The sequence below is a fragment of the Colletotrichum chrysophilum genome (genome assembly GCF_026319265.1).
Source record: "Colletotrichum chrysophilum strain AFK26 chromosome Unknown scaffold_58, whole genome shotgun sequence".
NCBI lineage: Eukaryota > Fungi > Ascomycota > Sordariomycetes > Glomerellales > Glomerellaceae > Colletotrichum > Colletotrichum chrysophilum.
In genome coordinates, this window is record NW_026517345.1 from 38,926 (window position 1) to 59,983 (window position 21,058).

At 55.2% G+C, this 21,058-nt stretch overlaps 7 protein-coding genes across 7 annotated transcripts; 5 read left to right on the forward strand and 2 right to left on the reverse strand.

Moving 5' to 3' along the window:
- Positions 1-1,188: 1,188 nt before the first annotated feature.
- Positions 1,189-4,112, forward strand: COL26b_007244 (uncharacterized protein; the record flags this gene model as incomplete). The annotated part of the gene is made up of 4 exons (XM_053180042.1): positions 1,189-1,469; positions 1,711-1,888; positions 2,030-2,143; positions 2,199-4,112. 4 exons carry the CDS (start codon positions 1,189-1,191, stop codon positions 4,110-4,112), a joined length of 2,487 nt encoding a protein of 828 aa, XP_053035962.1.
- A 71-nt stretch (positions 4,113-4,183) lies between these two features.
- COL26b_007245 (uncharacterized protein) lies at positions 4,184-5,126 on the reverse strand (the record flags this gene model as incomplete). Its single annotated transcript, XM_053180043.1, has 2 exons — positions 4,184-5,022; positions 5,084-5,126. The coding sequence occupies 2 exons, from the start codon at positions 5,124-5,126 to the stop codon at positions 4,184-4,186; spliced, it is 882 nt and encodes a 293-aa protein (XP_053035963.1).
- Positions 5,127-10,103: 4,977 nt separating this feature from the next.
- On the forward strand, positions 10,104-10,927 carry COL26b_007246 (uncharacterized protein; the record flags this gene model as incomplete). The annotated part of the gene is made up of 2 exons (XM_053180044.1): positions 10,104-10,313; positions 10,373-10,927. The coding sequence occupies 2 exons, from the start codon at positions 10,104-10,106 to the stop codon at positions 10,925-10,927; spliced, it is 765 nt and encodes a 254-aa protein (XP_053035964.1).
- Positions 10,928-11,528: 601 nt separating this feature from the next.
- Positions 11,529-13,255, forward strand: COL26b_007247 (uncharacterized protein; the record flags this gene model as incomplete). Its single annotated transcript, XM_053180045.1, has 2 exons — positions 11,529-11,570; positions 11,621-13,255. The coding sequence occupies 2 exons, from the start codon at positions 11,529-11,531 to the stop codon at positions 13,253-13,255; spliced, it is 1,677 nt and encodes a 558-aa protein (XP_053035965.1).
- Positions 13,256-13,663: 408 nt separating this feature from the next.
- COL26b_007248 (uncharacterized protein) lies at positions 13,664-15,185 on the forward strand (the record flags this gene model as incomplete). The annotated part of the gene is made up of 4 exons (XM_053180046.1): positions 13,664-13,693; positions 13,807-14,250; positions 14,298-14,904; positions 14,959-15,185. The coding sequence occupies 4 exons, from the start codon at positions 13,664-13,666 to the stop codon at positions 15,183-15,185; spliced, it is 1,308 nt and encodes a 435-aa protein (XP_053035966.1).
- Positions 15,186-15,205: 20 nt separating this feature from the next.
- On the reverse strand, positions 15,206-17,000 carry COL26b_007249 (uncharacterized protein; the record flags this gene model as incomplete). Its single annotated transcript, XM_053180047.1, has 3 exons — positions 15,206-15,908; positions 16,003-16,456; positions 16,547-17,000. 3 exons carry the CDS (start codon positions 16,998-17,000, stop codon positions 15,206-15,208), a joined length of 1,611 nt encoding a protein of 536 aa, XP_053035967.1.
- Positions 17,001-18,883: 1,883 nt separating this feature from the next.
- On the forward strand, positions 18,884-20,639 carry COL26b_007250 (uncharacterized protein; the record flags this gene model as incomplete). The annotated part of the gene is made up of 2 exons (XM_053180048.1): positions 18,884-19,051; positions 19,128-20,639. 2 exons carry the CDS (start codon positions 18,884-18,886, stop codon positions 20,637-20,639), a joined length of 1,680 nt encoding a protein of 559 aa, XP_053035968.1.
- Positions 20,640-21,058: the final 419 nt, after the last annotated feature.

Below are 21,058 nucleotides of genomic sequence, written 5' to 3' on the forward strand. Positions count from 1 at the left end.
ACCCGAGTCCTTTGCGTCTGCAAGGGACACTACTGAAGTTCGATTCGAAACATGTTCATGTAGAAGGTGCACAGGAAAGCATGCAATCCTGCGTGTGCGAGGTTTCGAAGTCTCCGTTATTGAGCATACAGGCACACCATTCATGGCCAGTGACCCCTTGTTACTGGAAGAACAAGCGAAATCTTTTCTGTTTCAAATTGACCACACTGATCCTTGGGGCTACAAGGCAGCTCATCAAAGTCCCAACCAAACAATTCTTCAAGGTTCGCCAGAATTGATCAGAATCATAAGCAGACTGTATTGCTGACGCTCCACTTCAAAGAACTTCGAGTTCGAGAGTATGATTCATTGAAAATGGCGCACATACTTCTTCGCGTGAGTCCTGCTTCGAGAAAAGACAATGCGAGTCTGAAGCGCAGCCGGAACCGTTTGATTTTACTCACAAAGTCTACAGGGCAGCTACGGACCTAACACGTATGAACGGTGGCTTTCCGAAAAGCCAAACTCTGAAATTTCTGAACACATACCTATGGCGCTACAAGGCTACTCTCTCTATATAGACTCGACTGGCGAAGTTGGACTGGTGCCTAAAGAAGCACGGCCAGGAGACGCGATATGCTACATCAAACAAGCCTCTTTTGCAGTCCTTCTTCGACCTCGAAATGCAGGCGGATGGGAATTGATTAGTGGATTCTGCTCTCGTGGCACAGTTGAAGTTTGGGAAACAGAAGTTGACGATATCGTCTCCGCTGGATATGAAGAAGTTGATTTTGAGATATGGTAGTAGAACAACAGGGTTCGTCGGGTCTGTAAATACACTTCAGTTACTCAAAGAGTCCACTATTTGTGTTGCACAATGACTGTTCAGCATATCAGAAACCACACCACACAGCTTGTAATGACCCTGTTGTGAGGGATGGATGAGCAGGATGTTGTACAGGCTTTCTTCCACTTGAGCTCATTGCGTTATGCGCTTCAAGAGAAATCTATGCCACTGTCAGCGAAGGATTTACATCCCCATGTCACGCAGGGGCGGCATTCCGCCTGTGCCAAGGTCGGCCGGGCGGTACGCGGCCCCGCAGCCGACGCGGGGTAGTGATACGACACTGCTATCAGGGGTTAAGGCGACACACAAATCTCACCTCATCCCTCTCGTAGAGGAACACATCGCTTCGATCGGTTGTCGCGATGAGGCCCAGGAACACCGAGGAGCTCATTCTCTTGATTCAGGGGATTGCCCTGACGGCTGGAGCCTATGCCGACGATGCTCAGAAGCCCCTAACCTCGCGGACCTGCCTTCCGGCGCTAGAGTATGCGCCGGAAATTGGTACCCGGCGCTGTTTTGACGACACACCGAACTTGAAAGCCTTCATCAACGACGTGGCGCTCACTCGACACAACACGGTTGAGCCATGCGCCAGGCTGTGCGGCCAGGCTGGGTACTCGCTGGCTGGAATCAAATCCGACAGGTAAGGACTTCGTGATCATCGGCGCGATTGACTGATTTACTGATTGAATACAGGGGAGGTCTGTGTGTTTGCGGGAACGAGATCAATATTAAGGGATCCCAAATCAGTGACGCCCAAACCACGTGCGATGCATCTGGAACCGTTTGCACCGAGTCGCTGATACCGTGTGACGAAGAGAATATGTGAGTTTCCAAGTCTAGGAACCACCCATTGGTATCATTTCAATGCTTACAATGAAAAGGATCGAGGTTTATGAGATTATCAACCCCATTATCGATGAGAAAGCTCCAGGAAACTTTCCAGATTGCACACGAGATCCACTCTGCTCCAATGACGTCTGTGACGAGTCGCTCTCGGATAAACAGAGGGCGGCGGCGTTGGTTGCCGAACTTATCATCTGGGAGAAGCTCGACAACCTGGTAAATGAAGCACCAGGTATTCCCAGGCTTCGGATTCCGCCCTATGAATGGTGGAGTGAGGGGCTTCATGGCGTAGCAAGATCGCCAGGGACGAAGTTTTCCTCCAAAGGGAACTTCAGCTACGCGACTTCCTTTCCCCAGCCTATTCTTCTCGGCTCCGCATTTGACGATGAACTAGTGCGGGCCGTGGGAGAGGTTGTGAGCAGGGAGGCCAGAGCCTTCAGCAACGCTGGCAGGTCTGGGCTTGATCTCTACGTAAGTGGCCAATGAGCACGATGCCATCAATCCCTGAGCTCACTGACGACCCTAGTCTCCCAACATCAATGCCTTCAAAGATCCCCGATGGGGTCGCGGCCAAGAGACTCCCGGCGAGGATACCTTCCACCTGCAGAAGTATGTCTCAGCCATGCTTTCAGGCCTGGAAGGGGATGATCCCGATAAGAAACTCATCGCAACCTGCAAGCATTACGCAGCTAATGATTTCGAGAACTACAAAGGTGTAGACCGTTCTGGTTTCAACGCCATTATCAGCACCCAAGATTTGTCCGAATACTACCTTCCACCATTCAAGACATGTGCCGTCGAGAAGAACGTCGGATCCTTCATGTGCAGCTATAACGGCATCAACGGCACGCCTCTTTGTGCGAACAGCTACCTTATCGAGGACATTTTACGGAAGCACTGGGGATGGAACGGGGACGGGCAGTATGTCTCCACAGACTGTGACTGCGTCGCGCTGATGGTCTCGTACCATCATTATGCTCCCGACCTTGGACACGCCGCAGCATGGTCCATGCAAGCGGGAACGGATCTTGAATGCAACGCTTTTCCCGGATCAGAGGCTCTTCAGTCTGCTTGGAACCAGTCGCTGATCTCCGAGAAAGACGTGGATAAGGCACTGACGCGGATGTATACATCTCTCGTCTCGGTCGGCCTGTTCGACTTGGACAGGAAAGACCCGTTGCGCTCTCTAGGCTGGGACGAGGTCAACACCAAAGAGGCGCAAGATCTTGCGTATCGGGCAGCCGTCGAAGGCGCTGTTCTTATGAAGAATGATGGCATTTTGCCTCTGTCTCCTGATTCCTCGAAGAAGTACGCCCTCATCGGGCCATGGGTTAGCGCGACAACGCAAATGCAAGGAAACTACTTCGGTCCTGCTCCATACCTCATCTCTCCACGAAAGGCCGCGAAGGACCTTGGCCTGGATTTCACTTACTTCCTTGGATCGAGGATGAACAAGTCCGACTCATCGTTCGCACAAGCTATCAAGGCAGCTCAAGCCGCGGATGTCGTCATTTTCATGGGCGGCGTAGACAACACCCTGGAGCAAGAGACTCTCGACCGCAATACTCTGGCGTGGCCTGAGCCTCAACTGCAGCTCCTTCGTGCTCTCTCGGAAGTGGGAAAGCCGCTAGTTGTTCTTCAATTCGGAGGCGGGCAGGTTGACGACACAGAACTTCTTGCGAACGACTCCGTGAGCGCGATTCTCTGGGGTGGGTACCCTGGCCAATCAGGCGGAAAGGCGATTCTGGATATCGTCTTCGGTCGCGCGGCGCCTGCAGGTCGTCTCTCCGTTACGCAGTACCCGGCATCATACAATGATGCTGTTCCAGCCACCGATATGAATCTCAGACCTGGACCTGGCAACTCTGGTCTCGGGCGCACCTACAGGTGGTACACTGGAGAAACGCCGGTCCCTTACGGGTTTGGTTTGCACTACACAAAGTTTAGTGTGGATATGAAGCCAGCGTCGAACGTCCATAATATTGATATTGCTCAAATGGCCGCAGAAGCAAACGACGATGCCGCTTCTGAAATTCCCTCCTGGCAGCGTGGCCTGGAAAGGCGTATGGTCACCGTGACCGTCTCCGCCAAGAACGAGGGAAATGTGATTTCCGACTACGTCGCGCTCGTATTCCTACGGTCGGAGGCCGGTCCGAAGCCATGGCCTCAGAAGACTCTGGTCGGATACACGCGTCTTCGCAATATCAAGCCTGGCGAGGAGAGGAAGGAGGAAATTATCATCAAGATGGAGCAGCTCGTCCGAGTCGATGAAGTGGGAAACCGGGTGTTATATGAAGGCCTCTATTCTCTGTTTCTAGATGTCGACGACAAGGCACAGAACGTAATCACGATCTTTGGGGATCCATGGGTCATTGAAGAGTTTCCTCAGCCGAAGGAAGATACGAAAGTGGGAGATGAACCTGTGAACCTGGAACTTTGAAGGAGATGACGGTACATAGGAACACATAGGATGTCAAAAAAGGAACATTGACGAATAAATTGCTCGATACGCTAAGAGTTGGACATCTCCTTGGAACGAGCCGCCGCTGCCATGATGGCGCTTGTATATGCTGACCTGACTCCCAACCTTTCCAGCTCCAATAGTGCCCGGATCGAACAACCCCCGGGTGATGCGATCTTCTCCCGCAATACGCTCGGATGGTTTCCAGCAGGCACCAACTTCATCATACCAATTGCGCTGGTAAAGGCCATATCCTGCGCCTCCGGCCGCTTCACTCCTTCAGCGACAGCTGCATCTAGGAGGCCATCGACAGCCAAGAGCAGAAGCGACCCGGCACATCCTACAAGAACCGCAGAGATATCAAAAGAGCTTTCTGGTATGAAGCGGCTTTGGCCGACTTGATTGAAGATCCATGTTGCGATCTCCTTGTTGCCGTCCGTAAGCGTATCGAAGTCTGTCGTACACAGGCTCAAGGCCTCACGAATCTTGGCGGCCATGTTGGGCATTACCCGGACAGCCTGAAAGGGTGTCTGGTCATCAGATGATTCCCCATTTCCGACAGCGAGACGGGCGAGCTCTTTGGTGGTGATTCCAGCCATGATGCTGATGACTAGTTTGCCTCGAAGGGCCTCCTTGACTCCCTGAGCTGCGAAGACCTCACTTCTCTTGACGGGCTTTGTAGCTATGATAACCACATCTGCGTCTCGTATAGCAGCTTCATTGTCCTTTTGCAGAAGTACCTTCAGTCGCGCTGAGGAATCAGACAACTCCTCCTCGACGCGACGTTTAGAGGCCTCGGTGCCGACTGTGGCAATAACCCGGTCTATGGTGATGCTCTGCTTGTCCAAGGGATCGAGTATGCCTTTTGAAATTGCGGTACCAAGAGTGCCTGTAGGTATGCGTGTTAGAAACTGGTGTCGAGTTGTGCAACGGGGTATGGGAAAACTGACCGCAGCCGATGACGGCAATTGTGAGTGGAGAGTTGCTTGCCATGATGCCTGTTTCTGAGGTATATGTCACGTTTGCATCCGGTGAAGGCGCTTCAAGGAGGAAATTAAAGAATTGTATCCTCTCGGAAGACGTAGAATCAGCTCTGAAGCTACTTTCATTGTTACTTTTGATACAATCAGGTTACCGGCCCGAGTGTTTGGCTGTGGGTCATCTCGGCCCGGAGGAGACCACCCCCACGGTCATCCCCCACGTCATGGATCATGAATCTCTCTCGGCCCTAGATGAGAGCTGTTAACTGTAAATTCATTACAATTAGATAATTTGAAAGCTCCAAGGCCTTTTCAGAAGCAGAGCAGGCGAGCAAAAACCCCACGGGGAAAGCGATGGTACCTGTTTCTTCCCCGGACCTCGTCCCCACTATCCCCGGAATCAGTAATGTAAATCATCTAAATTTTGTTTCTGTTAGGTTAAGTATTCAAATGCAAAAGAGCTTGAGAGCGTGAGGCCATCTTATCTGAGAAGTCATAAGCTCCAGGGCCCAAAGAGGACGCCCATTGTTACAGCTGGAAAGATAAGCCGACGTCTCTTATTAGCATATGGTACCGTTCAAAACCCAAGTGATTTCTTTCTTATCTGTCCTCTTGCTAGTTTGATCCGCCTTGTTATCTTCTAAGTTGCTGGTCCGGTAACAGGGGCTGTCGGTCCGAGTTTTGTGGCATCATGGTACTATTCAGACAAGTTTCTCAAATATACAAAAGGATGCTGATGGTAAGACTTAATAATTCATGCTTCAACATACCAGCAGTGCTTATCGAAACATTCGTCAAGTAACATCAACATGAAAGCTCTTGACGTTAACGGAAACACCACGAAAGAGGGCCATGACCTAAGCACTGTCGAATCGCAAGCAAACGGGCAACTCTTCGAGGACGTCTTTAGCAACGAAAATGGTGAGGTCAACTTTCGAGGCGTATCTTGGCAGGCTGCGGCTGTCCTTGTCGCAAAATTCCAGATCGGCCTCGGGGCTCTCAGCCTCCCACGAACCTTTCATGTCATCGGGTTCTTTCCCGGCATTCTCTGTTTTCTGGTCTTAGCCATGATATCAACCATCGCCGGCTACCTGTGCGGCAACGCAAGACAATATTACCCACACATGCACAGCATAGCAGATGCCAGCGAGCTCCTCTTCGGAAAAGGGGCTAGAGAAGTAGTGGGGTTCATCTACTACCTCTACCTGGCCATGACGGCTGGAGCAGGTTTGCTCACTACCTCGGTTGCATTCAACGCCCTATCCGACCATGGAGCTTGTACCACTGTCTTCGTTGGCGTTACCTCCGTCGCCGCATTTCTGATCGGCACTGGCTTTCGAGGTCTTCAAAAGGTTGCCTGGATCAGTTGGGTGGGAGTCGCGGTCATCTTCATCGCCATATGGACAACAGCTATAGCCTGCCTCACCCAAAGTCGTCCAGCCGCCGGTCCAGCAAGCGGGCCCATCGAACTCGATGTCCGCGCGTTTCCGAAGACGACCTTTCCCGAGGCGATGACGGCGATCTCCAATCAGCTGTTTGCAGTGGGCGCCTCGGCAACTTTCTTCTCCATTTCGGCAGAAATGAAACATCCAGAAAAGTTCACGCGGGCACTCATCTGCGGTCAGGCTTTCATCGTGGCGACATGTGTTGCAATTGCAACTATTGTCTATGCGAAGATTGGGCAGTATCTCGCAAGCCCGGCGCTGGGATCAGCTGGGCCCCTGATCAAAAAGGTGTCCTATGGCATCGCGCTGCCGGGGCTGCTGGTGACTGCAGTATTGTACAGCCATATTGCGGCCAAGTATTGCTTTGTGAGGTTCTTGCGGGGCACCAGACACTTACAGGCAAACACTGTCAAGCACTGGGCTGTATGGGTAGGATCGATGTTGGTGACCGTGGTATTCGGGTTCGTTATCGTTGGCGTGGTGCCTTTCTTCAGCGATTTCTTGAGTTTGGTAGGAGCGCTGGTCAACCCTATCTTTACGAATGTTGTTCCTGGGTTTATGCTGTTATTCTATGTCGCGCGGAAGCCGGTAAAGGTCACAGACACAGCAGCCAGATTGAGACGCGAGCAGAGCGCCGCGCCTCAGGAGCAGCACTGGCTTGTGGATGCCATGGCTGCATGTAAGAAAGGGGAATGGAAAGATGCCGCGATGGTAGCTGTGGGGGCTTTTATGATTCTGTCTGGAGCCTTCATCATTGTTGGAGGTACTTACTCGACAATCCTTAGCATCAAGAAGTCATACGACGACGGTCTCATCGGAGGTGTCTTCTCCTGTGGGGACAACTCCATTTGAAATTCGCCATCTCAAGTAATGTCACAATCCTACGATGATCTTCGAAAATTTGCTATTAAGTAGATGTTGTCGCTTTAGTCATAGTTTCTCTCCGCTGTCATGGGAGGTGCATCCCAAAAGAAACTCGTGTCCATCAAGTTGGCGAAGCTTTGCATGTGCAACACTTGCTCCGGCTCGCTAGTAAACCCTAGCAAAGCGTTGTTGATGTCCGCGCTGTGATTGAACGCATCCGTTCCTCCAGCTAACACTTGAGCTGCCTGAAGTTCCGTTTCCTCAAGTAGCATTTGATCTCCATCTAGACCCAAATGCTGAACTTCCGATCCCATATGGCCTTGTAGAGTTGGTGAGCGCTGCGGGGTCACTGGCTGCAACAAATTTGCTAGTGACTCCAAGTACGCCGCGTGCAGGTTCACCATATCCTGCGGCGATCGTAGCATGTCCTTAACATGCCGATTCACATCTTTTATGAGACCAACGGCGGTTCTTTGGAATGATGGACCAAGGATACCGTCGCATGGCAGGCACAACAGCAGACATAAGAAGAGTGCTGCATTCGGTGCAAGAAGAGTTAGAGCATCTGGTGCCCGACGAAGGTCGTCTGTTGGAAACTTCAGAAGTTGACGCAGTGTTCCCAAGGCGCCATGAACACTGTTTGCCAGACCAGGCGTGTCTGCTGAAAGCCCCTCTCCCATGGCAGGGAAGCCAAGACTTGAAGCTGGTGCTGAAGGCAGCTCAGAGGACCGAGAGTCTTTGGTTACTGAAGTCATGAGGGCCTGTCTCAGGATGGACGACGAAATGTTGAGCCTGACACTCTGTTCCCAAACCCCGACAAGGGCCGAAAGATGGTCCTGACCAGAGTAAAGCAGTCTCTGATCGAGCGATAGATCATCGTTCTGATGCAGCCTGCCTTTTCCATCAAAATGAGGTTGCCAAGTCAGTTTCCATCTGTTTAGTTCAGAGTCCAAGAGGTCAGAGAGACAAGGAAGCATGGTTGAGGATGCCTTTGGAATCATGGTGCGTATCTTGGATTGGATACGCCGCAGATCAGCGCTACAACAAGCAACAAAATCAAGCGGCAGAGAATGGTTCATCTTCAGCCAGGTCTGCAGATCGAGAAGACGAGGGGAATCTTCCTCATCTCCGAGATTCAGCGAGGCTCGCCTCATGAAAAACATGCTTTGCTGTTTGTCCTGTCTAAATAGGGCAAGCCAAGCCCGTCTGCGCCTCGCGGTCTGCTGGGCATTTCCATTGCTCTGCTCCAAATCCAGGTCGTGGAGTATTTGGAATGCGTAGCCGCTGTGGAGATATGAGATATCGTCATCCTCGTCTTTCCAACAGACGAGTAGGTAGAATGCTTGCATGGTCTCGACGGACCTGTCTCCCTCAGCAAACGTGCGGACGGCCAGGTTGCGAGCCAGGCTGCACAGTCGGGTTTGAAGAAAAGGATCCGTCTTGAGAGACAGCTGCCCATCTTGGTAGTTTGCAAACTTGGAGGAGCAGAACAGAACAGTGGCAAACAATAGATGGCTTCTTCGCCTAACATCGTTGTGCGTATCGAAGTGGGGGTCCAAGACGTATTCCCATTTCGCATTCATCTCGATCATGAAATGTTCAAACAATGCTATTGATGCCGCCTCACTTAGGATGCCATTTTCGATTGGATCCGTGATAGTGTGTCCGAGACTCATGGATACCGAGTAGGTGGGCATCTTCACCGGAGGACCAGCCTGAGCGATAGTTGCCTGCCCAGGCCCACTCACTTTTAGCGGAGTGAGAAGCCATGAAAGCTTCAACGACGGCTGAGATGGCTGGATGGCTTGTCCTTGGAAATTCCGCCTGCCAAATTCTCCAGGATCATTACTTGCACCGAAAGGTGGTCTGTCGCCCGATGTGATGAAGCTGAAAGGTGCCCCTCTCTTGCCCTTGAGAGTCGCCAGCGTCGCAATGATTTTCGCACGTATCTCCGCCGTGATGGGAGGTTGAGGCCCGACATCAAGATGAGGGGCATCATGGCTTACCGGCGTCGGAGGACCGGGTGACGCATGCGACGACGGCGTGGGCTGGATGACATCCTCTCGGGTCTCATCCTGCTCAGATACGAATACGCGTGGTTGTGGAGAAGACTCGCGCTGTCGGGGCTGGGGATATGGCCGGGCTCTGATTCTGGCTCTTTTCGGCTGGGTGAAGACACAGTCGCTACTGTTGGATGTGCAGCGATCGCATCGGTCCGGCCGTCGGGATATTAAACATCGGACCTTGGCTGCGCGGCACTTGAGACATGCGCTGAGATTGTGTTAGCTCGCTGGTCCGAGCCGGATGATGGCGGCACTTACACGGGGGCACGGTGTAAATCAGACGGAGTCGCGGTTGATGGGGCCATTCTGTTTTGCTGGTGAGATGGGGAGGTTGCTGTGCGAGGAGTGTGGTGTTGTGTGACAGCGCCGGCCCGGCCGACGGGGGGACTGAGGGGTAGTAGTCATACGAACAATCGGCGGTCGAACCCGACCCCGGGATCGCAACCCCGATAGCACCCCGCCCCCGCATGGAGCTCGGGCCGGGGGTTGACTGTAATTCAAGAAGACTATCTAAAACCACCCAAACGACGACTGCGTCTCAACAATGGCGATAACTTGGAAAATTAATATTCGACTGAATCCCTTTACAGTACACTGAACCTAATTCGAACTTTCAAAATGACCGGTCGTTTGGCAGGAAAGATTGCTCTGGTCTCCGGCTCCACCCAGGGCTTTGGGAGAGGGATCCTTGAGACTTTCGTCAAGGAGGGGGCGCTGGTTCTGGGATTGGACTTGCAGGCCACTGACGGTCCAGTTGATGGATACTCAGAGAGCCAAGCTTATCAGATTAAGGCCAACGTAGCCGAAGAAGCAAGCTGGAAAAAGGCAGTAAGTGGACTTCTCTAATCACGGCTAACTTCGATCGATGTTGATTCAGTTTGTTCCAGCTTGAGACGTCAGTTCAACGCTTCGGCAAAGCGCCCTCTATCGTCGTCCACAACGCTGGCTGGTCCTACCCCAACAAGTCGAGCATCGACGTCACCCTCGAAGAGTTCAACCGTGCCTTCGAGGTAAACGTCAAGAGCATCTTCCTCGCCTCCAAGATCCTCATCCCCGAGATGAAAAAGAACGGCACCGGCTCGACCATCGTCATCTCCAGCGAAAACGCGATCCGGCCCGGCGCCCTGCAGACGTGGTACAACGCCACCAAGGCCGGCGTGTCTTCGGCGACCAAGTCCATGGCGCTGGAGTTTGCCCGGGACCAGCTCCGGTTCAACACGATCTGCCCGACCTCGGGCAACACGCCTCTCCTCAACAAGTTTGCGGGCATCGCGGACGGGCCTGTGCCGGCGGAGATTATCAAGGCCAAGTGTGAGGCGATCCCGATTGGGCGCCTCGTGGAGCCCTCTGATGTGGCTAATGTAGCTCTTTTCCTTGCTGAGCCGGCTAGCTCGATTATCAGTGGTGTCGAGATTCTCGTTGATGGAGCGCGGTGCGTGTAAACGGTGTGACTTGCGAGTATTTCTACGAACTTGTCATACGGGAGGATAGGACATCGCATCGATTAGCACATAGTTTAATCAAAATGTCATTATGCCCAGATCTCAAGCGTTGCCTCCATCTTCTCCATGAACAAATTGGCGCCAGGATGCCAAAAGGTCCCAAGATTTTCGACTTTTCCATATTTCGAACATGTCGCATAATTTGATGCCCGCTTGATCGTGCTCTGGAACACAGTGCGGTAGTCTTGCAACCCAGTAGGCCGAGGTAATCGGGTTTCCTGTCGAGACCACTCACCAGTGACACTCTCGGGCCGCAACGCTTTGGGAACAAAGACAGACCAGATGTCGTCTCGTCCACATTCAGCTCATTTCCAATGGACTCAGTGACAGAGCCGGCCGGCTGCTACACCGTCGGTCCTGCCTCTCCGATACTGAGGGGTGCCGATCTACCCCGCTGATTCGCCCACCCTGCGGCCGGCCCGAGCATGGGTTCGCAAGCTAACGATATTAAGGCTTGTTGCATTGCAGGCTTGATGAACTGTCATCGTAGACTTTCCAGATTGTTTGAAGCCTTCCTATCGTTTCATTCTGCTGATTCACAATGCCACTTTCACGGTATCCAGAGCCGGCTAACGCCGACGGGGTGAGTTTCGACCCATCGTATCAGCACATCTACACCACTGACAACTGGAGCAAAAGTTCTCCTACGCCCCCGGTTCAGAGGAGCGCAAGCTTCTCAAAGCTGCCCTGGCTGAGGCCGAAAAAACAACCTTCGAAATCCCCAGCATCATAAACGGCGAACGCCTTTACACCGGCCGGAAGAGTGTGCAGAAGAACCCATGGAACCACCATGGCGCCCCGCTAGCGGAGTATCACGAAGTCGACCGAGAGACCGTCACGAAGCGAGCCATCCCGGGTGCCCTGGACGCGCGCCGCAAATGGGCCAATATGCCCTTCAGCGAACGCGCCGCCATCTACAAGCGCGCCGCGAGGCTCGTCGAGACGAGGTACAGGTGGAAGCTCATGGCGGCCACGATGCTCGGCCAAGGCAAGACGTGCGGGCAGGCAGAAGGCGACTGCATCACCGAAGTCATTGACACCCTCAACTTCCACGTCTACTACTGCCACCAGCTCTACCAACAGCAGCCGCTCAAGCAGTCCGACTCCGCGTACAACAGCCTCGATTACCGGCCGCTGGAGGGGTTCGTGCTCGCGGTTTCGCCGTTCAACTTCACCGCGCTGGGGGCGCACATCGCGTTCACTCCGGCAATTCTCGGGAACGTCGTGCTCTGGAAACCGTCGCCCATGGCTGTTCTGTCCAACTATATCCTGTACCAGATCATGGAGGAAGCCGGGCTGCCCAAGGGGGTGGTCCAGTTCCTTCCCACGGCAGATCCCACAGTTGTGGTCGAGCCCGCGCTGGCGAGCCCGCATTTCTCTGGCCTTCATTACACGGGATCCTCGGCGGTTCTGAAGAGCTTGTTCGCGCAGATTGGGACCAATGCACAGCTCTACAAGACCTTTCCGCGGATCGTGGGCGAGAGCGGCGGCAAGAACTTCCACCTGGTCCACAACTCGTGTCGCGAAGACGTTGACTGGGTTGCTTCCGCTGCAGTCCGCTCAGCCTTTGAATTCCAAGGACAAAAGTGTAGCGCGCTGTCGCGTCTGTATGTCCCCAAGTCGATGTGGGAGCAGGGCGATCTCAAGGCGGCGTTGCTCAGGGAGGCGGCCAAAATGACGCACGGCGACGACGTAAAGCAGCTTCACCATCCACTTGGGCCGATAGTTTCCGAGGCAGCTTTCGAACGATTCGGCGAGTTCTTGGAGAGCGCCCAGAAGGATGGCCACCGGCTTCTCTTTGGAGGCAAGCGGGACGGTAGCAAAGGCCTATTCATTCAACCGGCTATCCTGGAGGCCAAACAGGACGACAAGACCGCCACGTCTCACCTGCTTACGCGGGAGCTCTTCGGACCGTTGTTTGCGGTGCTGACTTACGACGATACCCTGCCGAACAACCTCGAGGACGTGTGCGACGTCATTGACTCCACGAGTGAGTACGGCTTGGCGGGGTCTTTCTTCTCGCGCGACAGAGAAGCCATCGAGATTGCGAATGAGAGGTTGAGAGACTCGGTGGGAATGTTCTGCATCAATGACAAGTGCACTGGGGCAGTCATCGGGGCGCATCCGTTTGGAGGCGCAAGATCCAGCGGGACGAACGACAAGGCGAACTCGGTCAATGTTCTTCTTCGGTTCTCAAGCATCCGGACTGTTAAAGACTCTTTCGAGAGTTCTAGTAGCACCCTTGGCGCTTGCCATATCGCGGAGTGAGTTGCCGAGGTTGATTTAGAAGTAGACTTGTCTTGTAGGATTCAATGCCTTTCTGGAAATCTGCCTTGTATGGAACAACGTGTCAGACGTGCTTGCCTGCATCTCTTCCTTCCGCGCATTAGTCATCCGCGTCGTGAAGAAGCAAGACGGCGTGTTCATTGGTCAATTAGTGCAGGCACCACCAGGCAGCAGCTGCCCCGGCGCCAGAAATGGCAATGGTGACTAATCGTACTGAGGTAAGCAAGTCCGAGGATCGTGGTCTGAGCTTCCTTCCATATCGCCTGCGGCAGCCATACAAATTGGCACAGTGCTCAGCGTTCGTCAAGAGAAGACATGACATACAAGTTTGTTAAATTCTTTCGTCGCTAGTATTCTTTCCAAAAGCTCAGGGAAGAAAAGAAAAACAGAATGGAGACTTCTTTGCCGTCTCGCACCAAGGTAAGTGCCGCCTGACACTCCTTCCATGCCTTTGCGGTATCGATGCCGACTTACACCGATAGGCCCAAACGGCAAGCACCAAACGGGACCAACACCCAACGAAACCCAAACAGCCGAGCCCCAGACCATCGTCGACATCGAGACCTACGACGAAACTCGACGTCTTCGTCATCGGAAGCGGCGAAAACTCCGAGCTAGGTCTTGGACCCCGGCATACACAAGCGCCCCGCCCACGCCTCAACCGCCTCCTCGATGCCGACTCTGTGGGGGTTGTACAAGTTGCCGTTGGCGGTATGCACTGTGTTGCTCTTACCCACGACGGCAAGGTGCTGACCTGGGGCGTCAACGATGACGGTGCCCTAGGACGCGTGAAGTCTACCTCCAAGTCCGAAGCAGAAGCCGAAGAGGACGAGGAGGATATCCTGGACCCATTCGAGAGTACTCCCGAAGCCGTCAACTTTGAAGAGGAGATTGATGTTGTGCAAGTTGCAGCGACGAACAGCGCAGGGTTTGCGTTGACGGCTGCAGGAAAAGTGTACGGATGGGGAAGCTTTGCCGTAAGTTCGTCACCTGTTTTTGAGTACTCCATGCTAACCACGCGCAGGGCGGAGACGGCAACTTTGGCTTCCTCCATGAGAAGCCACCCAAGACGACGGAGCGGTTGCCGGTGTTGATCCCAGGACTCACGGACATCAAAGAACTCGCGGGCGGATCAGACCATATCCTCGCCCTCACCAATGACGGAAACGTCTTCGCATGGGGATCTGGGGAGCAGAACGAGCTGGGACGACGTATCCTGGCACGCCGACGCTTCGAGACCCTCGTTCCCCAGCGCGTCGGTCTTCCCAAGAACAAGACGGCCAAGATCTTTGCCGGGTCACATCATAGCTTCGCCATCGACACGACGGGCAAAGTTTGGGCTTTCGGATTGAACAACTTTGGCCAGTGTGGAATCTCGACGCGGGAGGACACCGGGTTCACGACTGTGATCTCGCCGACAGTCATCAAGAGCCTCGAGGGATACAAGGTCCGCCACATCGGATGTGGACTGCACCACACCGTTGCGTGCACCGAGGAAGGCGAAGTGCTGGTTTGGGGCCGAGCCGACGACGGCCAGATGGGAATGCCGCTCGAGACGCTGCCTGAAGACCACATCATATTTGATTCGAGGGACCGCCCTCGGGTGCTGAATGTCCCAGCTGTCGTTCCCGGTAAGTATTCCCTATCCAGCGACAGTACTGACAAGACTAACCTCGGCTGGACAGACCTCAAAGCCGTGTTCGTTGCAGCAGGCATCGACAACTGCTACACCATTTCAAAAGAGGGTGAAATGCATGCTTGGGGATTCTCGGCGAGCTACAACACGGGTCTTGCCACGACGGACACCGTGAAGACGCCAACGCTGGTCCGTAGTAAGCAGCTAGGAGAGAAGAAGCTCGATTTCATTGATGCCGGCGGCCAATTTGCCGTCGCAACAAGCCCCCGGCTTTAATGCGCTCTGCTCTGCCCTGTTCACACGATGAGGAAGTTGAGGTCAGAGGACTTGAGTTTCTGCACCCAGCTCCTTTCTGTCTGCGTGCTGGGGTCGAGGGACTCTTCCAAACTCCAGATGGTCTGCAAGGTGTCCATGGCAGTCGTGATGAAACCCCACGGCGTCGCAATCATGAGCCTCTTGAGCCGATAGAGGGCCCATGCCCGTCTGTCGGGATTGGATGCACCGGCGCCGGCAATAAATGTCGGCCAACAAGTCGCCTTGAAGTTGGGATCTTCGTCGGATATGGAGGAAAGATGGTGGTAGAGCTCCGAATCCAGCTCATCGCGGCTGACTGACACGAGCTTTGATATGGCCGGAACACTGTGCAAGATGTACAGGCTGGCGGCAATGCGATGGGCGGAGCCGGCGTGTATCCGGCTTTCGACTGGGATCTGCTGGAAGTAGGAAATGTTTCGCTGCTCGTATGCCCAGTTCTCAATGTCAAAGGCCAAAGCTTTCTCTAGCAGCTGCGCGCCAGCCTGCGCAGTAGAGTCAAGGTCATCTGCCTCTGTTGTCGATAGCTGTGAGGCGTCGAGGAGAATCTGCAAAATATCAGGCGGACAACATAGATAGCTATTGGCGGCGGCCCTTCCTAGGATAGAAGACGCCTGCACAGACTGGTAGTAGGATTTGGCAGCGGTAGGCGGAGACGTGTTGAAAGCCGAAGCCAAGATGTAATATCTTTGGTCGAAAAAAGATTAGCTTAGATAATTCATTACCAAATATCGGACATATCACATAGCATCACACGACATCAATGACATGAGAAACTCACATGAAGCAATCAGACATGACATAGTCCCTCAAGGCCTCATCGGCAGACCCCACCGGCGGCAGGAAGGCCATGATGCGGCCGGCGCCCTCAAGATGGGGCTTCCAGCCGGACTGCCCGCTCTCGATCAACTCGACGTTGACGAAGAAGAGCACGGCCGCGAGCACGACGTCGCCGCCGACGCCGCCGCTGCTGCCGATGCTCTGGATGGCAGACGACAGCAGACGGAGGGCCTTGTGCTTGGCGATGAGGGCGTCGTTCAGGGCCTGGCGGGCGTTGAGGTCGGCCACCGGGTCCGAGGAGACGGCGCGGGAGAGGTTGGACATGTGGGCGGCCGACGCGGCGACGATGATGTGCTGCAGCAGGGGGTGCGCTCTCGTCAGCGGGACGAGGGAGCGGAAGGGGTTACGGTCTGGGACGTCCCAGGAGACGAGATCCCTGCAGACGCGGGTGGTGACTAGGCCGAGATGGTTAGCTTGCCTACTCTATTCGGACGCGTCCTACCGAGAGGTTGGTTCCGCGGTGGGAGGAAGGGTGTGAGATGTACAATATGAGAGGTAGTGGCGGTAGTGATGCTCCACATCCTGGAAGAGAGGGTCGACGAGGGTCCATGGGGCCGACTGGGTCCCGGGGCGGACGGCGGCAACGGAGACGACGAGGGCGCTGCTGGGCTCTGGTTCGGCGGACGACGAGGATGCCGCGGGCGGGAGGTCTGGGTGCTGGGTCCCGGAGGAGGAGGCTGCCGGATCGGCGAGTTGGAGGGATGACGAGTGAGACTCGGGCTCCGGGGCGGAGGAGAAGGTGATTGTGGCCTTGCCGGCGAGCTTCCCGCGGCTCGCTACGCCCTCTGTCCAGCGGAAGAGCTTGCCGTAGCCCAGACACTCCTGGCCGGCCGCGGTGCACTTGTGGCAGTGGGGGTAGGAGCGGTCACAGCGGAGACGGCGGCGGCGGCAGTTGTGACATGGTTTTGTCGGGGCATTCAGCATGTCGATGCGGGCCATTGCAGCTAGCAAGCCAGACAGACGTGCGGGCTATCAAGGTGCGCGTTTGTCCTTTGTGTGTGTGTCTTGTCTGGGTCTGGGCGCGCGCGCTTGCGTGCGGGCGTCCCAAGCTGCAGGTTCCTCCTGGGCCTGCAACAGCCTATGAGAGAGATATCAAGATGTGAGTAGATTGGTACTGTGGTGGTAATGATAACGTAACAAGGGCGGCAGGGCCAGTGACGAGGACGTCGTGAGGCAGTGTGAAGCAACGAGATGGGAAGGAAGCTATGGGTAGACGTTGGGATGACCGGGTTGTGGTTGGGTTGGCGCAGATACTGCCTCGATTGAGAAAAGAATCATCAAGACATGCATGACAGATTTGAGGCGAAATCCAAGATTGGTAATCCGGGGGGCCCAGACTGGCACAGTAGGGGTAGCCAAGGTGTGGGAATATGGATTCCGGAGCGAGTGAGTGGCTGCCCGTATGTCAGAAGATATGAGACGACTGATCTGATTAGATTGGGCAGAACCTAAGGGCTTCGCGTCACTCGCAGGGCGTAAGGTGCTGTGCGGAATGTGGAATCGTTGGAAAACGGGATGAAGGTGCGGTGAGGTGCAGTTGGATGGCGGAGCGATAGAGTGACGGCGGGCAGACGCTTGGTTCGGCGGCCGATGACACCGCATCGGCGGAAAAGAGCGCGGGGCACGTCCTGCTGGCCCCGGCCGAGTGGCAGTTGCGCTAGTCCCAGAATGGAAGTCCAGCAGCACAGCGTGCATAGAAGACCCACTATTTCTTCTCGAAGGTTGAGCAAGATGACGCACGGTTCAAGTCTTGGGTTCCAATGATTCGTTGCAGTCACGTTTTTCTTTCCGCTTGACATTGTGTCTCTGGCGAATCAGACGCCAGGAAAAGAGGAGCTAGGCCCAGTTCGGCATTCGAGCAGCCCCACCAGTCCAGCCAACAGCCAAACAAAGAGGCGCATTCTCCATTGTCTGCCACCACCTCTGAAGTTTCCGCGTTTCCATGATTCCATCGGATGTTTCCAAAGCGAACGCTCTCGAACGTCCATGAGGGCCAGAAAAAGAAAAAAACAGACCCTGGCGTCACAGCCCGCCAGGCGCCAGATTGCCCCGGATCTCGCTAGTTGTGTCATCGAGGCTGTAATATCCAGCAACATGACGCCCAAAGGAGGCAAAATATGCGATAAACTGGCTCTCATCGCGTAAGCATATCCGTGTGTCCTCGATTACCACTCCATCGTCACAGATTCCACACAACACTGGGCTATCCCGTCTGCCCGTGTTTCCAAGCAAACATGTCTGAACTCTCTTACACGTGCCGCCTCCAACACCACCTCCAGGTTGACAGATGACGCCCTTTGCCCAGAACGGAAGCCAAGGCGCAAACCATGCCCACCCAGCACCAGCAGCAGCAAGCAGCCACCGCCGTCGTGCCTCACGAGGCTCTACTATCTACGCAGTCTCGCAGTCTCCGGAGACCGCTTTGTTGGTGGCCTAGGATCCCGTCGCCCCCAGTCCCCATCCGGCCCGTGTGTTGGGGCGGGTTCCAAGCCGTGGCCCGTTGGTCGCGAATCCCCTTTGTTCTCCACATCAATGGCGACCGATTAGAAATTCTTTGCATCAGTGACTCGGGACCTCGATGGCCTGCTGCCAGCCTGCCCAATATTTAGCCATTGCATGGTCCCGTAATGGATTCTGCTCTTCTTGTAATGGATGCGACTTTGACTCTTTTCATGCTGTCAAGAAAACTGTATACATACATGACCTAACCTAATCATCGTTCCCCAACTGCACTTGCAATCACGTCACCAGATTAGACGACATACATAGCCGGAACTGCATAGCCGAACAGACGAACCCCCTCTTCCGGCGTGAAAGTACCGATGTCCCGGCACGACGATACCGAGCGGGAAGCCACCGGCCCCGGCGACCGCAGAAGCGCAACCTCGTTCGACGTCGAGCTTCTCGGCCGACAGCGCCCGGCCGTCTTCAAGTCCCAATGGTCCGAAATCGGCTTTTGTTTCTCCCTGCTGGGATCCATGTTGATGGCGGTATGTCTCTTCCCATCACAGTGGTTCCAATCACGCCCGCTCGGGCTAGATCTATATTCTGACGTTCCCGGCGTAGGAGTACTTCGTCAGTGGTTTCCACATCATCCTGCCTCCACTCGCCAAGGAGCTCGACATCCCGGCCGCCTCGCAGACATGGCCCTCGAGCGTCTTCTCGCTCGTCACCGGCGCCTTCCTGCTGCCGCTCGGCAGGCTGGGTGACATGTACGGCGGGTACTTTGTCTTCAACATCGGCCTGGCCTGGTTCTTCGTGTGGTGCCTCATCGCCGCCTTCAGCAACAACTACCTCATGCTGATATTCTGCCGAGCCCTCCAGGGTCTCGGCTCCGCCGCGTACCTCCCGGCCGGCATCATGCTCCTTGGCAAGATCTACCGTCCCGGCCCGCGCAAGAACCTTGTCTTTGCGCTATACGGTGCCTTCGCCCCCATCGGCTTCTTCTTCGGTATCCTCATCGGCGGCGTCGCGGGCCAGTTCCTCAACTGGCGTGCGTACTTCTGGCTCGGCAGCATCGTGCTCGGCATCATCACCGCCGTGTCGTTCCTGACAATCCCCAACGACCTGCGTGAGAAGCGCCAGGAGATTAGCATGGACTGGTGGGGTGTTGCAACCATCGTGCCTGGTCTGCTGCTGGTGGTGTACGCCATCACTGATAGCTCACACGCGCCTCAGGGATGGGCCAGCCCTCAGATCATCGTCACCTTGGTTCTGGGAGTCGCCTTCCTCGTCGGAGCGTGGTACGTCGAGGCCAAGGTGGCGTCGAACCCTCTCCTCCCGGCCGACCTGTTCGCCCCCAAGTCCATGAAGACCCTGGCCTGCGCCCTATTCTTCGCATACGGCACCTTCGGCCTCTTCCTCTTCTACTCCAGCTTCTACATCGAGACCGTCCTGCACATGTCGCCGCTGCTGACCGCCGTCTGGTACGTCCCCATGATCCTCGGCGGCCTCGTCATCGGCACCGTCGGCGGCTTCACGCTGCACCTCCTGCCGGGCCGCGTGCTGCTCGCCATCTCGGGCACGGGCAACCTTCTCAGCGTGCTGCTCTTCGCCATCATGCCCGACAACCCCAACTACTGGGCCTACGTCTTCCCGTCCATGATCTGCGGCACCATCGGCATCGACATCACCTACACCGTCAGCAACGTCTTCATCACGACGAACCTGCCCGCGTACCGGCAGGGCACGGCGGGCGCGCTCATCAACAGCCTGCTGTTCCTCGGCATCTCCTTCTTCCTCGGCATCGGCGACGTCGCCGTCGGCCAGACGAGCCACCTGGGCACGAAGCAGAGCTACAAGACGGCCTTCTGGCTGGCCGTCGGCGTCGCGGGCGTCGCGCTGGCGCTGTACGCGTTCGTCCAGATCGGGCAGGCGAAGAGCGACCTGACGATGGAGGAGCGCGCGCAGATCGAGGAGGAGGCTCGCCAGTCTCAGTTCATCGACGTGCCTAGTGGTGGTGGTGCCGGGGACGACAGTGTCGCGGGCGGGCAGGAGACCTCGTGGACGATGACCGACACCGATGCGGAGAAACCGCAGCCGCGTGGTGCGCCGGAGGGACAGATTCCGGCGAGATGAGCGACGCTGCCGCCGCTGCGGCGACGGGATGCATGAACTAGACGAAGTAATTTCATTCGGCCTGTGGAGAATATTGGACGCATCTCGACACCGAGTTACAACTTACAGCCACGGTTTCTCTAACAGGAACCCTGCGGCAAGCTTGCTTCTTTGAGGCTGCGATCGGCCGTCACGAGAACAAGATGTGAGCAGCGGTGAGGAGAGAAAGTCAAGCAAACCTGCATCAACGACGGGCGTCGACAAATTTCCCACCCATCAACAATGGCGAAAACGAGATGTGGACGATGACGAATCCCCGGGGAGACCATCTGCCCGCTGGCCGTATCCCACATACGCATGGCGCCCTCCGCTACCGGCGTGTCCATGTCTGCCCGCCGTTCCTGGATTTCGAATTCCGCCCTCTGGTGGAGACTTGACTG